Below are 16,999 nucleotides of genomic sequence, written 5' to 3'. Positions count from 1 at the left end.
TTTGAGGGACTCCAGTCCTCGCTTTTATTTTCCATCCTGAACCACTCTGACTGTCTCTATACGAACCTCCTCATAGACCAGTTAGTCAACACTCGGTTTCTTCTGTTTTAAAAGGTCTTGGCTTCCCCCTTTCTCTTCATACTCTCCAGCATTGAAGCGGTAGTAGAACAAACTGTTCGTCATTGCCTTGCATCATGTAATTCAATATTCAGATATGGATCATGTTAAGGACTGCCACTGATACCCTCTCCTGTACTTTCTTTCTGAAGATGTAAAATCATACAAATCAAGTTCTTTCCTTGTTGATCTCTAATGACAATTTGACATTTTCTCTCTCTCAATCTGATACTGCCATGTCATCACCTGATCATCTCTCTCTCTTTCTCTCTCTCAATCTGATACTGCCATGCCATCACCTGATCATCTCTCTCTCTCTTTCTCTAAATCTGATACTGCCATGCCATCACCTAATCATCTCTCTCTCTTTCTCTCTCTCAATCTGATACTGCCATGTCATCACCTGATCATCTCTCTCTCTTTCTCTCAATCTGATACTGCCATGCCATCACCTGATCATCTCTCTCTCTTTCTCTCAATCTGATACTGTCATGTCATCACCTGATCAACTATCTCTCTTTCTATCTCTCTCTCTTCCCTCTCTATTTCTCTATCTCTATCTATCTCCCCACCTCTCCCTCTTTCTCTCTCTACCCCCCCTCCCTATTTCTCTCCCCCTCTCTCTCTCTCACACACTCTCTATCTATCTCCCCTCTCTTTCTCTCTCTCTCACACCCTCTCTGTCTCTCTCTCTCCCTATCCCTCTCACTATCTCTATATAGCTCCCTCTCTCTCTATTTCTCTATCTCAGTCTCTTTCTCTCACTCTCTATCTCTACCCCCCTCTCTATCTACCTCCCATCTCTCTCTTTCTCTCTTTCTCGCTCTCCTTCTCCAGACGTCAAGATCTGACGATGACTTTCAACCAACGCTCGCTACCTCGCTCTCCAACGAGAAACATTGGCCTTTAATGTAAACTATTTCCAGTTAATGGTTTTATGTAAGTACTGTAAGTAGGTGGATGGAAGGGAGTCTATTGGGTAACGTACTTCAAAAATACACTGACACCTGGGAGATGGAGGATTATGTATACGTCCTAAATGGCACCCTATTCCCTATGAAGTGCACTACTTTGACCAGCACCCACAAGGCTATGGTCAGAAGTAGTGCACTATGTAAGGAATAGGGTGCGATTTGGTATGAGCCCATGATGTCTGATGACTGGTGATGCGGTTTGAAACGGTGAAGTGGAGAGACAGAGGGGGAGAGAGAGAGGAGAGAAGAGGAAAGGGGGCAAGTTAGAGAGGGAGTAGGGGGAGATGGAGGGGAGAGAGAGAAAGATTGGGAGAGAAGGAGAGAGAGGGGGAAATGGAGAGAGAGAGAGATTTGAAGAGAAACAGACGAGGGTTCTTAAAGAGGAGGAGCGTAGGAAAGAGGAGAGAGGGGAGGGAGTGACAAAGGGGGAGAACAAGAAAACATGACAAGTTTGACTTTAGACATTTAACTGCCTTTTATGGATAATTTTTTTCATTTTCATAATTTTCACAGCATCTGGTGGTCTTTAATCCAACCACAAATACCACTCTACATCTCTAAGAGAAACAGCACAGCTAAAGATATATTGGAGGGGATAAAGAATAGCCCCAAAGCATACGCAACCTGTTATACAAACTGCAAACTGGCTCTAACCAGAATAGAAACTGAGCAAGAGGACAAGTACATTAGAGTGTCTAGTTTGAGAAAGAGATGCCTCACAAGTCCTCAACTGGCAGCTTCATTAAATAGTACCCGCAAAACACCAGTCTCAACGTCAACAGTGAAGAGGGGACTCCGGGATGCTGGGAGCACACCAGGGCCTCCCACTCCTATTTCTATTCTGGTTACAGCCAGTTTGCGCTGTTCTGTGAAGGGAGTAGTACACAGCTTTGTATGAGATCTTCAGTTTCTTGGCAATTTCTCGCATGGAATAGCCTTAATTTCTCAGAACAAGAATAGACTGACGAGTTTCAGAAGAAAGTGCTTTGTTTCTGGCCATTTTGATCCTGTAATCAAACCCACAAATGCTGATGCTCCAGATACTCAACAATTTTAAATTTTAAATTTCACCTTTATTTAACCAGATAGGCTAGTTGAGAGCAAGTTCTCATTTACAACTGCGACCTGGCCAAGATAAAGCAAAGCAGTGCGACACAAACAACAACACAGAGTTACACACGGAATAAACAAGCATACAGTCAATAACACAATAGAAAAAAAGGAAAGTCTATATACAGTGTGTGCAAATGGCGTGAGGAGGTAGGCAATAAATAGACCATAGTAGCGAAGTAATTACAATTTAGCAGATTAACACTGGAGTGATAAATGAGCAGATGATTATGTGCAAGTAGAGATACTGGTGTGCAAAAGAGCAGAAAATTTAATAAAAACAATATGGGGATGAGGTAGGTAGATTGGGTGGGCTAATTACAGATGGACTATGCATAGCTGCAGCGATCGGTTAGCTGCTCAGATAGCTGATGTTTAAAGTTAGTGAGGGAAATATAAGTCTCCATCTTCAGTGATTTTTGCAATTCGTTCCAGTCACTGGCAGCAGAGAACTGGGAGGAAAGGCGGCCAAAGTAGGTGTTGGCTTTGGGGATGACCAGTGAGATATACCTGCTGGAGCGCGTGCTACGGGTGGGTGTTATTATCGTGACCAGTGAGCTGAGATATGGCGGAACTTTACCTACCATACACTTATAGATGACCTGGAGCCAGTAGGTCTGGCGACGAATATGTAGTGAGGGCCAGCCGACTAGAGCATACAGATCGCAGTGGTGTGTGGTATAAGGGGCTTTGGTAACAAAACGGATGGCAGTGTGATAGACTGCATCCAGTTTGCTGAGTAGAGTATTAGAAGCTATTTTGTAGATGACTTCGCCAAAGTTGAGGATCGGTAGGATAGTCAGTTTTACTAGGGTAAGTTTGGCGGCGTGAGTGAAGGAGGCTTTGTTGCGAAATAGAAAGCCGATTCTAGATTTGATTTTGGATTGGAGAGGTTTAATATGAGTCTGGAAGGAGAGTTTACAGTCTAGTCAGACACCTAGGTATTTGTAGTTGTCCACATTTTCTTGGTCAGAACCGTCCAGGGTAGTGATGCTAGTCGGGCGGGCGGGTGCGGGCAGCGAACGGTTGAAAAGCACGCATTTGGTTTTACTAGCGTTTAAGAGCAGTTGGAGGCCACGGAAGGAGTGTTGTATGGCATTGAATCTCATTTGGAGGTTAGTTAACACAGTGTCCAAAGAAGGGCCAGATGTATACAGAATGGTGTCGTCTGCGTAGAGGTGGATCAGGGAATCACCCGCAGCAAGAGCAACATCATTGATATATACAGAGAAAAGAGTCAGCCCGAGAATTGAACCCTGTGGTACCCCCATAGAGACTGCCAGAGGTCCGGACAACAGGCCCTCTGATTTGACACACTGAACTCGAACTGAGAAGTAGTTGGTGAACCAGGCGAGGCAGTCATTTAAGAAACCAAGGCTATTGAGTCTGCCGATAAGAATACGGTGATTGACAGAGTCGAAAGCCTTGGCCAGGTCGATGAAGAGGGCTGCACAGTACTGTCTTTTATCAATGGCGGTTATGATATTGTTTAGTACCTTGAGCGTGGCTGAGGTGCACCTGTGACCAGCTTGGAAACCGGATTGCACAGCGGAGAAGATACGGTGGGATCCGAAATGGTCAGTGATCTGTTAGTTAACTTGGCTTTCAAAGACTTTAGAGACGCAGGGCAGGATGGAAATAGGTCTATAACAGTTTGGGTCTAGAGTGTCACCCCCTTTGAAGAGGGGGATGACCGCGGCAGCTTTCCAATCCTTAGGGATCTCGGACGATACGAAAGAGACTGTTAATAGGGGTTGCAACAATGGCGGCGGATAGTTTTAGAAAGAGAGGGTCCAGATTGTCTAGCCCAGCTGATTTGTACGAGTCCAGGTTTTTCAGCTCATTCCGAACATCTGCTATCCGTATTTGGGTGAAGGAGAAGCTGGGGAGGCTCGGGCAAGTAGTTGCGGGGGGGGGGGGGGGGGGGGGGTTTGGGGTGTTAGCCAGGAGGAAAGCATGGCCAGCCGTAGAGGATATGCTTATTGAAATTTCCGATTATCATGGATTTTTCGGTGGTGACCGTGTTACCTAGCCTCAGAGCAGTGGGCTCTGGGAGGAGGTGCTCTTGTTCTCCATGGAGTTATCCAACTAGTCTGAAAGGCCAGTTTTATTGCTTCTTTAATCTGAACAACAGTTTTCAGCTGTGCTAACATAATTGCAAAAGGGTTTTCTAATGATCAATTAGCCTTTTAAAATGATCAACTTGGATGTTGATAATGGGCCTCTGTACGCCTATGTAGATATTCCATTAAAAATCTGCGGTTTTCAGCTACAATAGCCATTTACAACATTAACAATGTCTACACTGTATTTGTGATCAATTTTATGTTATTTTAATGGAAGAAAATGTTAGTTTTTTCAAAAACAAGGACATTTCTAAGTGACCCCAAACGTTTGGATAGTAGTGTATAAGCCTACAGGAAGGCTTAAAACGGGAGAGGAGAGAGAAAGAGGAACTACCCTCCTCAGCAGAAAAATGTCTTTATTTAAAGACAGAAATAAAGGGATTATCTCCCTGTCGGAGGAGAGGGGGGAAAGGAGGAGTAGGAGAGGAGGGGACCGAGTGAAAAGCCAATAATATTCTAACATCCCAGTCAAGAAGAGGAGAGATAGAGTCAGGAAGGCAGAGATAATGGGGGATAGGTTGAGAGATGGAGGGGGGATTGGCACTTTTTCACTTTTTGCCTCAGTGGCTGGAGGATTGGCCTCGCGCTGCAATTAAGACCTGCTAATTAGCCCCACATGACTAAAATAGAACGTGTTTAGTGAGGAGGAAACCTGCTAACTGTTAATTGCAAGCATGTGTGCGTGTGTAGGCTGCCTGCAGGCACTTGCGACAGTTGCGCAAATGTAATTTCTTAAATCTATCTGTGCTACAGCCTAGTCTATATAATGTTATATTTTATGAATAAATAATCAGTCACAAATTCCAACGCGTCTGAACTTGACAAGAGAGGCGACAAGTACAAAATGGAAAGAAAGACTTCAAAACAAGCAGCTGTGTCAATTCTGGCGCCAAACATGACTTACATAAGGCAACTCGTTTCATTGCACGCTACTCAACTCTTGTCTTCAGAGGCTTGCAAATGCGCCGCGCATATTGGCGCTCCCGGATATGTGCGCACGAGTTTTAATACCCTGGCTGTACAGTATGTTCTCGCGCTGTTGCTAAGGGGAATATTGTGTGGTTTTACTAAAGAGATGAAGAATAGCAGGAACACCATCAAACATGTCAACCTTGGGTGGAAAGTAGATTTTGAAAAAAGATAAAGCCGACAGGGGGGTCGCGAAACGGAGGCAAATAGAAGAGCCATCTGTCCACTCTACTTATCCAACACAACCACAAGAGCACCAAGTGGTACCGAGTAAGTTAGCCAACAGACTGCAGTGCAGGGCCCGTACTCACAAAGTGACTCGGAGTAGGAGTGCTGATCTAGGTTCAGATCCCTCCCCCTGTCCATATACACAGAACAAAATATAAAAAGAACATTGAAATGTCTGGGTCCCATGTTTCATGACCTGAAATTTAACATCCAATACATTTTCCATACACACAAAAAGCTTATTTCTCTCAAATGCTCTGCACAAATTTGTTTACATCCCTGTTTGTGAGCATTTCTCTGTTGCCAAGATAATCCTTCCACCTGACAGGTGGGCCATTTCAAGAAGCTGATTAAACAGCATGATCATTACACAGGTGCTCCTTGGGCTGGGACAAAAGGCTACTCTAAAATGTGCAGTTTGTGCACAACACAATGCCACAGATGTGTTTGGAGGGAACATGGAATTGGAATATCCACCAGAGCTGTTGCCAGAGCATTGAATGTTAATTTCTCTACCATAAGCCACCTCCAATGTAATTTTTGAGAATTTGTCAGTACATCCAACTGGTCTCACAACCGCAAGCCACATGTATGGCCTTGTGTGGGCGAGCGGTTTGCTGATGTCTATGTTGTGCGCCATAGTGGCGGGGGGTTATGGTATGGGCAGGTATAAACTACAGACAATGAACACAGTTGCGTTTTATCGGTGGCAAATTGAATGCACAAAAATACCGTGACGAGATCCTTAGGCCCATTTTGAGGCCCATTTTTTTTTTTAAAGGTATCTGTGACCAGCAGATGCATATCTCAGTCATGTGAAATCCATAGATTAGGGCCTAATTAATTTATTTCAAGTGACTGATTTCCTTATATGAACTGTAACTCAGTAAAATCAAGGACATTGTTGCATGATGCATTTATATTTTTGTTCAGTATAATATTATTCATTATAATCGAAACGGCAAAACCGATTAATAGTGTCACTAATAAGTATTGTGATTATTGCTCTTAATAAGTTGTAGGCAAATGTTGAAAGATATGAATAATTGTAGTTCAAGAACATTTCCAACCTGAATTACATGGCGGCAGGTAGCCTAGTGGTTAGAGTGTTGGACTAGTAACTGAAAGGTTGAAAGATCCCTGAGCTGACAAGGTAAAAATCTGTTGTTCTGCCCCTGAACAAGGCAGTTAACCCACTTTCCTATACTGTCATTGTAAATAAGAATTTGTTCTTAACTGACTTGCCTCGTTAAATAAAGGTTAAAAAATATCTCTAATACGTGAACATATAGTATATGATCCTATATAAACCATTGACTAAAAGTGAAAAAAAACAGATTCACCAAGAACCAACACGTACTTGGCATAGAACTATAATATGTGGATATGTCCCAAATGGTATTCCCTATTTAGTTCACTACTTTCGACTAGGGCCCATTGGTACCCTACTCCAGTCCTATGAGCCCTGGGAATAAGGTGCCACTTACGAGTCTGAAACATTATAAAGGATGTCCAATTTAGTCTCGATTACTGTAGGCCTAATAATAACATTTTGAATAGTCAAATGGCAAATTACATTTATGTGAAATGTCAATATCTTAATAAATGGATACCAGAGACAAAATGGGTATAGGCAAAACAGGTAGGCTAAACCATGAAGACTAAAGTTTATTTGATCAATTAGAAAAGAAATGGACGTGCTACATCATGGTTTAAGTCCATGATAGACCGCGTAGCCATATAGCCCAGATGGTTCGTAATAAAATCAACTCTATTCCAGAGAAACAGGTGTGTCTGACATCTGCGTGATAATTCACACCGGCGGCGGAAGAGACTTTTGCCACCCATCGCTGTGCTTGGACGGCTGTTCACAATGCCCATCGGCGATGCAGGCCTCGGTAGACTACAACCTAGAGCCGGTAACAGCCAGGTATTTGTGTGCGGACGTCCAGTGATTCTCGCCTCGCGCTCTCGGTACAGTGCCCGTGTGATTTGGGACCGGAGCCAACCGATAGTCACAAGAAGATGGAGACAGAGCTGCGCTCTGAAAACGAGACTTTTAAAAATGTTTTTACCGCACCTTGCATGCGTGCGGTGTGTCGTGGTGGTATCATCTTAAAGATACTCAGATAGACAGTTATGTGAGCAGGGTAAAAAACGAATACGTCCCCATGTTAAAGTGAATCAAAAACTGTCTATAATTTCCATCCAAGCATAGCCATGGGATTTACTGAATGGTGCGGATTATATAACAAATGGAGTTATATTATGCATTCTCATAGCGTATAGCCTTTAGCGCAATCAGTACAATAACGGTGGAATAATAATAATCACCTCATTAATATAGCCTAACAACAACTGCGGCTCCAACTGTTAGAAACAGAGATAGTTGATCCTGCACACCTACCTCGCTCATGATGAGTACGTGCAGTGGGGAGAGAGTTCTTCAAACAAGTGACTTCTTCACGTTTTTATAACCGGTTATACTGGCAATTTCAACGGTCTCTTTCCTTGGAAAAACACTTCAGTCGATCAAAGGTTTTAAAGAGAAACTAAACGGATGCGTCAAAGACAGAAGAGTCGGGGACGGGTGTAGAGTGGAGCAGCGCAACGTTTCATTGGGCTAAACGGTAAACTGACTCCGTCTCAAGCAGACAGTCTAGGATACAACAGCATGGATAGTGCAGTCAGAGCAAGCAGTGCGGTTTGTGCAACAGAGAACGTCAGAATCCTCGGTACCTCTCCCCACCCTCTCTTCTACTCTTTCTTGCTCGCCCACTCAAAGAGCGCTCTCACCCACTCACTGGAGACTTGCCCTTGTGCCAACTGAGCGGTGATGCGCTGACCCTTACTCCTGGACATGAATCTTTGAATAAATCACTTGGGAATAGATAAAGTAACATTTCTAACAAAACAATTAAAACGAGAGAAGCGTAATCAGATTTGAATGTAAAAATGACACAATTGAGACGAACTCATAAAATGCGTCATATTTGATGAATGGTGCATGCGCTATGAGAAGCATAGATCTCAAAATAGGCCGACATGAAATCATCAATCGTCGTATCATATATAATGACAGACAGTGATGTTATATAATATATTTTCTGTTCATCCTATATGTCAGGAAAATGTGTGGGTACGTGACCATGAGACCTACATTGTGCTATCGTTCCCCTTAGAGGAATGGGAACCACACATTTTCCTTACGATTTTTTAATTGTATCAGCCAGGAAAACAGACAGTGGCCCCCCTTTATCATAATCACATTCATACTCCCTCCAGTCACAGAATCACATTAATGATACCTGAGAATCTAGATGTGCCTGTTATACCCACTAGAGGACGATAGAGCTCCACCGTCTATTTTTACAGTCAAGGCGTGCAGGCCAAATGGCACCATATAGTGCTATAGACAGGAGCCCCATGAGCCCTGTTCAAAAGTAGTGCACTAATTAGGGAATATGGTGCCATCTTGGATGTCGCCCAAGTTGTCGAGAGGTGAAGGGTGGAGTGCCAATTTGCAAAAAATTGTCTTACTTACTTACTGACTTTATTGTCCCCATGGGGAAATCTTGTTGCAGTGTCATATACACATTTAAAGTGGCGTTTAAATACAAAACAATTGTCTCTAATGTCTCTAATGTACTGACTGCACTTGATGTCCTCCGGTACTCCAACACTGTTATAGGCCAGTATGACTAGACACTCTCATATGATAACATCATGTATCATGGCACACTGCACTATGATGGTTCAACAGTGTACAGTCACATGGACGTCGTAACCCTTTAGTGAAGGCATGGTGAAGTCCCATCAAGTTCTAATCTGGTGTGTTAATTAGGGGCTCAGCAGCAAAGCTGGCGAAACCCTGTCCTGTTTGTTGCCGTTCATTATTGTTATTCATGCAAGCTCATTGCTCCATAGTGGCCATATTGTTTCAGCTAGAGTTTTGGAAAATTGTGTTTTTGATGCTATATACCGAATTTGGTTCAGATCGGTGCAGCGGTCCAGTTGATTGATGTTATTAATATGTTCATTTTTCTGCCGTTACGGTGGGGGGGGAAAGCAAATTCCAGTGAGATGAAAAGGCCCAGGATTGTGCAATTTAGCAACATGGTAAAGTCCCAAGGGCCACACCCTCTCATGCAATATCATGCCAATTGGCCACATGGTGTCGCTTTAACAAGCAATAAAAAATGCAAACTTTGAAAGATCAGCCTCTGCACCCCGTTTGACATAGATTCATGAAATTCTGTCCATAGCTCCGTTTCCTCACATTGAGCAAATTTGCCTCAAGAACCCATAAAGTCCTCCCTGGTGGATTCTCCATCATTTTGAATGTTGTCAAAAACACTTCAAACGCTACAAGTTTCCAAAACTTGATATATGGCATCTATGGACCAAGGTCTGTTAACACACTATAACCCAGGCTAGTACATCAAACAACATGGCCGCAACGGACCAATAAACATTCACGTGGGCGTGGTTTGTCACATAAATGCATATAAATCAGCCACAGATATTTGTATTGTAACGAAACTTGGTACACATGTGAACATAGCTCAGCATTCATATTGACCACGAGGTGGCGCTATAACGGACATATTTTTATATCTCTTGATCTGTTTGACTCAAAGTGATGAAATTTGGCACACATGTTCAAGGATAGTCTAGCTAACCTGTAAAATATTGTTGTGTTTGTCCACATTGTGGTGCTGTTGGACAGGTAAAACCATTTATTCAAGCTCATTGCCTCATAGCGGCCATACTTTGTCAGCTAGAGTTTTGGAAAATGGTGATGCCATATACCAAATTCATAGATGCTATATACCAAATTTGGTCCCGATCGGTCCAGCGGTTCTGGAGAAGATGTTGAAAGTAGTCAACATCATTGAAAATGGTCCAAAATACATAAAAAGCAAACAATATTGCATGATCAGTTTGATTTTGACTTCTGATATTTGGCAAGCATGTTAAATAGTACAGAAGTAACTCGTACTAGGGCAATGTGTCCAACTTGTCCTAATGGTGGCACATTGGGCACACAGCTGAACCCCGGCAATGCTGCTTGCAGCTTTAATCTTATGTTGTAACCCTACATATAATTGAATGCATCTGAGAGTAGGACTGCTGATATAGGATCTGTTTTTATGTAACACACTTAATTCGGTCAGGGTCATGTGATGAGGTAGCCCCGCCTACGAATTCCAAAACTAGTGATGAACCCAGGTTCATATGATATGATACATATAATATCTATTATTCATTATGATCCAAAAGGAAGAACTGATCCTAGATCAGTGCTCTGACTCTGAAAGGTTTTGTGGATACGGGCCCTGGTTCCTCTCAAGGTTTCTTTCTTTCCTATGGAGTGTTCTGTCTTTTTCTTTACCTCTGTCCTCCTTCAATCCTTCTCAGGTACTGACTTTGAAATAAAAACCCTGTAAGAGAGCTTTAGAGAATGACACAGGACTCACAAAAAGAAATCGTCAAACCTTGTTTTTCTTTGCGTTTATTCATCTCTAATGTTTTTTTTTTTAATCTGTCCACAAACTCATATTATTAGTTACTACTATGTTAGGTACATTTTTCCCTCACTGCAATGGCAGTCATCTACACAAGAGCCCAAACCCAGCACTTCCCTCCACCTCTCCAACAGACAGTGGTATTGGACCAAATGGCACACTATAGTGTACTGCTTTGGACCAGAGCCCTATGGCCCTGGTCAAAAGCAGGGCATTTAATAGGGAATACGGTGCCATTTGGGACACAACCTATCACTATAGGATGCCCTCACACCCCCCCTGTAGTTTGTTTCTTTGAAAAACCAACTAAGAAATTAAGGGTCAACAATATACACTAACCGGACAGTTTATTAGGTACACCACCCCATTCACGAAAATGGATTGCTCCTAGACAGTGAATCATGTGGCAATGACTTGCTATATAAAGCAGGCAGACAGGCACCAAGGCATTCAGTTACTGTTTGATTGAATGTTAGAATGGGCAAAACGAGTGACCTAAGCAACTTTGAGTGTGGTATGATCGTCGTGCCAGATCCAGTATCTCAGAAACGGCTGCCGTCCTGGGCTTTTCAGGCATGACAGTGTCGAGGGTTTACTGAGAATGGTGCTACAAACAAAAAACATCCAGTCAGCGGCAGTTCTGTGGGCGAAAACAGCTCGTTGATGAGAAAGGTCGAAGGCGAACGGCAAGAATTGTGCAAACTAACAGGTGGGCCAAAAACAGACAAATAACGGCGCAGTACAACAGTGGTGTGCAGAACGACATCTCGGAATGCACAACTCGTTGATTCTTGTCACGGGATGGGCTACTGCAGCAGACGACCACCCAGGGTTCCACTCCTATCAGCTAAAAACAAGAAGAAGCGGCTCCAGTGATCACGCGATCACCAACTCTGGACAATTGAGGAGTGGAAAAAGATTGCCTGGAACATGACAGTGAGTTGAATTTGAGTGGCATGCGCAGTCCCCAGACCTCAACCCAACAGAACATATTTGGGATGAGAAGGAACAGGCTGTACCGCTGTCAAATCTGCAGCAACTGCGTGATGCCATCGTGTCAGCATTGACCAATCTCCTGTGGAACGTTTCCGACACCTTGTAGAATGACCCAAGAATTTAGTCTGTTCTGGAGGAAAAGGGGGGTCCGAACTGGTGCTAGATAGGTGTACCTAATAAACTGTCCGGTGAGTGTAGCTAGGCACCAATTAAAAGATTTCAAGCATGTTTCAGGGAGATTTTTCAGTGCAAAAAGCAATTGAGGAAATATTTAAGATTGCCTGTTGCCTGTCTGGGACATTCATATTATCACATTATATATAGTGCTCCAAATTGGCGCAGTGGTCTAAGACACTGCATCTCAGTGCTAGAGGCGTCACTACAGACCTTGGTTCGATCCAGACTGTATTACAACTGGCCGTGATTGGGAGTACCATAGGGCGACGCACAATTGGCCCAGCATCACTGGGGTAGGCCGTCATTGTAAAGAAGAATTTGTTCTTGAATGACTGGTTAAAGCATTTAAATAAAAATATGACATATTCTGTGGGTAATTTGAGAATACGATGTAGATTCGATTCCTTGGATCGAACATGTTTGTCAGTTTGAGGGCAAGTCAGTTACCTTTAGGTCACTTCTCCTTTCGTTGGCAGGGCATTTGATCTATCTGCCAATGGGAGGGAGGAGTGGGCGGGACTAGGGTTTCTGCTCTCTTTTTAAAAACACAACATCTCTAGTGCTATAATGTTCTGTACAACATTAAACAACACATGTTTTTCTGTTTTTCTTTCTTTCTTCTCCATAATAATGCCAAATCAATAATAATAATAATTATAAGAAGAAGACTCCATCTCATCATGTTACTCCATCTCATCAGGCATCAAATGTCAAACAAACGTACGGACATCACACAAACTGACAATACAAATCTAATAATAAAAGGCCTCAATACCAGATAGTACACATCATCACCTTCTAATGGTGCCACAGAGAGAGAGAGTGACAGGTTACAGAAGAGAGGAAGAGAGAGTGACAGGTTGTGAAAGAGTGGAAGAAAAGAAAGAGAGGTCACAGAAGGGAGGTAGAGAAGAGAGAGTGACAGGTTACAGAAGCGAGGAAGAAGAGAGAGAGTGACAGGTTACAGAAGCGAGGAAGAGAGAGTGACAGGTTACAGAAGAGAGGAAGAGAGAGAGAGAGAGTGACAGGTTACAGAAGCGAGGAAGAAGAGAGAGAGTGACAGGTTACAGAAGCGAGGAAGAAGAGAGAGAGTGACAGGTTACAGAAGCGAGGAAGAGAGAGTGACAGGTTACAGAAGCGAGGAAGAAGAGAGAGAGTGACAGGTTACAGAAGCGAGGAAGAAGATAGTGACAGGTTACAGGAGCGAGGAAGAAGAGAGAGAGTGACAGGTTACAGAAGCGAGGAAGAAGAGAAAGAGAGGTTACGAAGGGATTGAAAGGGGGAGCGACTGGACAGAACAAAATTGGAAGGTCACAAAGAGGATGAGAGAGAGAGAGAGAGAGAGAGAGATGTGGGCTAAGTGCTTTTGGTGAGCTTACAAAATACCAAATCCAGGAAGTGCTTGACACAGAAGGCACGGTGGCTTTGACACTACAGTCTACATCCAAATGGGCACTCTATTCCCTAAATAGTACACTACTTTCGATCAGGGTGCTTAGCACTCGTTTTGACCGGGGCTCAATGGTCCTGGTTAAAAGTAACAGACTATATAGAGAATAGGGTGCAGTTATGGATGTAGCCTGTCTTTAAGGAAACACCACTTAGAGAACTTCTAAACTCATATAAGGCGCTCTATTGAGGATAGAAGTAAAACACATAATGCACGGGAACCAAAAGTAAGGCTGCGGTTCCGATCCCAGGCTCTCGCCGTCAACCAATGGGCAAAGAGGGCGAGAAGGCAGGCTTATCCAATCAAATAGTTTAGTGATGTTTACAATCATAAGTAGGGATTCATTTTTTTTTATTATAAGATATTTGCATGTTCACTGTGTGCAGAACAGAGTGTGGTATGATGCTCTAAGACAATACCATGTGATACTAGAAATAGGTTCATATTTTGATATCAAATTATATTTTGTGATGTAAACTTGAATCTCATACAAGCACTTAATAATAACATGAGAATAAAGTTTTGATTGGATTATTGATTGATTGATTGATTGATTGATTGATTGATTGATTGATTGATCGGGGCGAGGGGATGGAAACGGCAGCTTTTTACTCCAACAGAATGTGACTCATTACATTTTCATAAGATATAGGTTTGGTCTATCGATAAAGTCAAAATAAAAATGACTACTTTGGGAAATTATAAACCTTGCACAGTGCTCTTTATAGACAGCAGGTTTGGGGTCAATTCCATTTAAATTCCAGTCAATTCAGGAAGTACACTGAAATTCCAATTCTCTTCAATGGGGAAAATTTGAAATTGGAATTGGGTTGACTTTCTGAATTGACTGGAATTGAGATGGAATTGACCCTAACCCTGATAGACAGACATTCCAACTAGTGTTTTCCTCACAACAACAAGCCTTATATTTATTATTATTACCTATATTCATAACCTTCTCTGTAAGCTTCTCTTCTTGAAATGAAAATAAACAAAGGCATTTTTTTCTTATTTTTTTCTTATCTTGTTGTCTTTACAAAAGCTACACACACATTCTACCGGAATGTATCTATGGATTTGTTAGTGTTTTTTAATGCTCACTCTTTTCTACTGTTCTTCTTCTTCTCTTAAAAAGAAATGAATCTAGTCATCTAAAAGACGGCGTACCCCAAGAGTACAACAGTTTCCTTTCTCAGCTTCAGTCCCCCGCTCTGTGAGGGAATTTACTATTTTCTCTCCTCCATTTTTCCTCCCCCTTGTTTTTTTTCTTTTTCTGGTAAAAGGAATGAAATGAAAGAGTGTGACACGGTCGTGGCGCCTTGGTCACCTGACCAGACGTGTCAGCTGATTGTGTTCGGGATGCAAAGTCCGTCTGTCTGTCGGTCCCGTGTCCCCCAAAACAGTCTTCTGTTTGTTCAGTGGTCAGTTGGTCACTACGACAACGTAAGAAATAAGCGTTATCCCACGTCGGACTCTGAACACGCTGGCATTTCTGCTGTAAACACTGACCTCTGACCTTTCACCTACATTTTCACTTCTTGACCTTTCACCTTGACCTCTTTTGATTCATATGTATATCTATTGTTTCATCATCATCAACTAAGTGCTTTATCTTTTTCTTTTCACAGAAGCCACAGAGAGATGCTATCGGTCTCTTGTAACGAGAGACAGATCCACACCACTTTGTATACCACTACAGCTTTCTATTCACAATACCCTAGAACCATTTTTTAAACATATATACTTTAGCTTTATACTGTATACTCAGATATCATTGTTCTATAAGAGCCCAGAAACACTGGTCTATACTGTAGATCTCCCTTGACGACATACCATACATAGACAGGCACTAAACTGAGGGGAAAACAGGAAATGACTAACTGCTCCTCTGTTCCCGTGGTGACCTCGGAACAGCCATCCGACCAATGAGAGGCAGTGATAACAGGGTCCAGGATCATCTTGTCCTTGATCATTGTCATGTCAATAGTTGTCTGTTAAAAAGTTGCTCCTGTTGTGTTTTTTGTTGTTGTTGCAGACAGCTGGAAAGCTTAGCTTGAGTTGACAGCTTGAATGGTTCCAGTTGAACCGCAGTTCCGAATCGGTGCTCTTGAACAGACCATAATATGACCTTGAAAGTGTCAAGAAGTGGTATCTTATTTAAACGGCAGTTGTGATGAAGTTTGGCTTATTTTGACACTTGTTCTGCTAAAGATTTCCTCCATTCACAGCAGTGGGTTGTATAACTAATCAACAACGTTACTCTTATAAGTATTATTATTCTCAAAACATTAAGTATAAGGTCTGATAAAATCCTTTTTGTGTTCTCTGGAATAGTAGAATGTCACAGTTTCCTTTTGCTCACATACTAATATTAAGACTCGCAGCAGCAAGAGGACAATCTCGATCAAATCATCACAATTAGCCCTCTTGGTAGGAGATGGAATGGAAAGCAGGAAACGCTGAAATATAGAAGAGAAGGCCTCAAAAGTCCTACACTGTACTGTGTGTTTGTACAAGGGGGGTTGTGGTTGGTTGAGAAATGGAGAGGACTGCACTGAACTCCCGGGATGTAAATATTAAAAGAAGAGAGATAAAAATGGAGGATGTTTAAAAGGGGTTCCTAAGTGTTCCTAAGGAGCTGTTGTTTACATGACCCTCTCCATGGACATGGTTCTCAGTCCGTGGCCCTTGAAAGTCAAGGGTCAGGGGTCGTGACCTTGACAATGACCTTGAACTATGTAAAAGTGATATGAACTAGACCTCCAACCTATGACCCCCAAACAACTTCCTTCCTGTCTAGTTGAACCGCTTTTTCCCTTCTCTCTGCAGGATGACATTGTTGTTGTTGTTTAGTCCCCCATCACTCCTTCCTCCCCTCTGGTTAGACGGTCAGAGCCGAGGGGAGGTGACATGGTTAGAGACATCCTCATCCCATGCTCTCTAGGAGAATCCCCAGGACTACTGCTCTCCCCTTCCAAATCCTCCTCTTCTTCTTCCTCGTCTTCCTCTTCTTCCTCCTCTTCCTCACCCAACTTCCTACTACCGTCGAGGCCACTCTGTGTGTTCCTGATTGTGGTGGAGGCCCGGTTAGAAGCCTGGGGGTGGTGGTGGTCGTAGCGACCCTCGAGGTCCCCTTCCTCTAGTGTGAGGCCGTTCTCCGTCCCCCTCTCCATCCTGGATGAGGCCCACTCCTCCAGGGGGGCCCGGTCTTCGGCCTCGCTCAGATACCTAGGATAGGACAGGATCAACTTTAGGAAGTGTTAACCATGTCATACACATCATAAGTAGAAGAGTCTACTTGCGGACTGTGTTTTTTCCTATGCA

The 16,999-nt window shown here is 42.9% G+C and overlaps 2 protein-coding genes across 8 annotated transcripts in view; both read right to left on the bottom strand.

The window, feature by feature from the left end:
• The window catches only part of pcp4l1 (Purkinje cell protein 4 like 1), a 29,479-nt gene extending 20,986 nt beyond the window's left edge, over nt 1-8,493 (bottom strand). The window contains exon 1 of the mRNA XM_055901498.1: nt 7,932-8,493. Within this exon, the coding sequence (XP_055757473.1) occupies nt 7,932-7,940 (9 nt within the window). The 5' untranslated portion in view covers nt 7,941-8,493. The remainder of the gene's footprint in view (nt 1-7,931) is intronic.
• Nucleotides 8,494-11,023: 2,530 nt separating this feature from the next.
• The window catches only part of LOC129835674 (zinc finger protein 219-like), a 69,659-nt gene continuing 63,683 nt past the window's right edge, over nt 11,024-16,999 (bottom strand). For all 7 annotated transcript variants that reach the window (XM_055901398.1, XM_055901395.1, XM_055901393.1 and 4 more), the window contains one exon: nt 11,024-16,903. In XM_055901398.1, coding sequence (XP_055757373.1) covers nt 16,525-16,903 — 379 coding nt within the window. In that variant the 3' untranslated portion in view covers nt 11,024-16,524. The remainder of the gene's footprint in view (nt 16,904-16,999) is intronic.

Source organism: Salvelinus fontinalis, chromosome 36 (assembly GCF_029448725.1).
Source record: "Salvelinus fontinalis isolate EN_2023a chromosome 36, ASM2944872v1, whole genome shotgun sequence".
In the NCBI taxonomy this organism is placed as follows: Eukaryota; Metazoa; Chordata; class Actinopteri; order Salmoniformes; family Salmonidae; genus Salvelinus; species Salvelinus fontinalis.
This window is presented reverse-complemented; position numbering and strand designations above follow the sequence as displayed.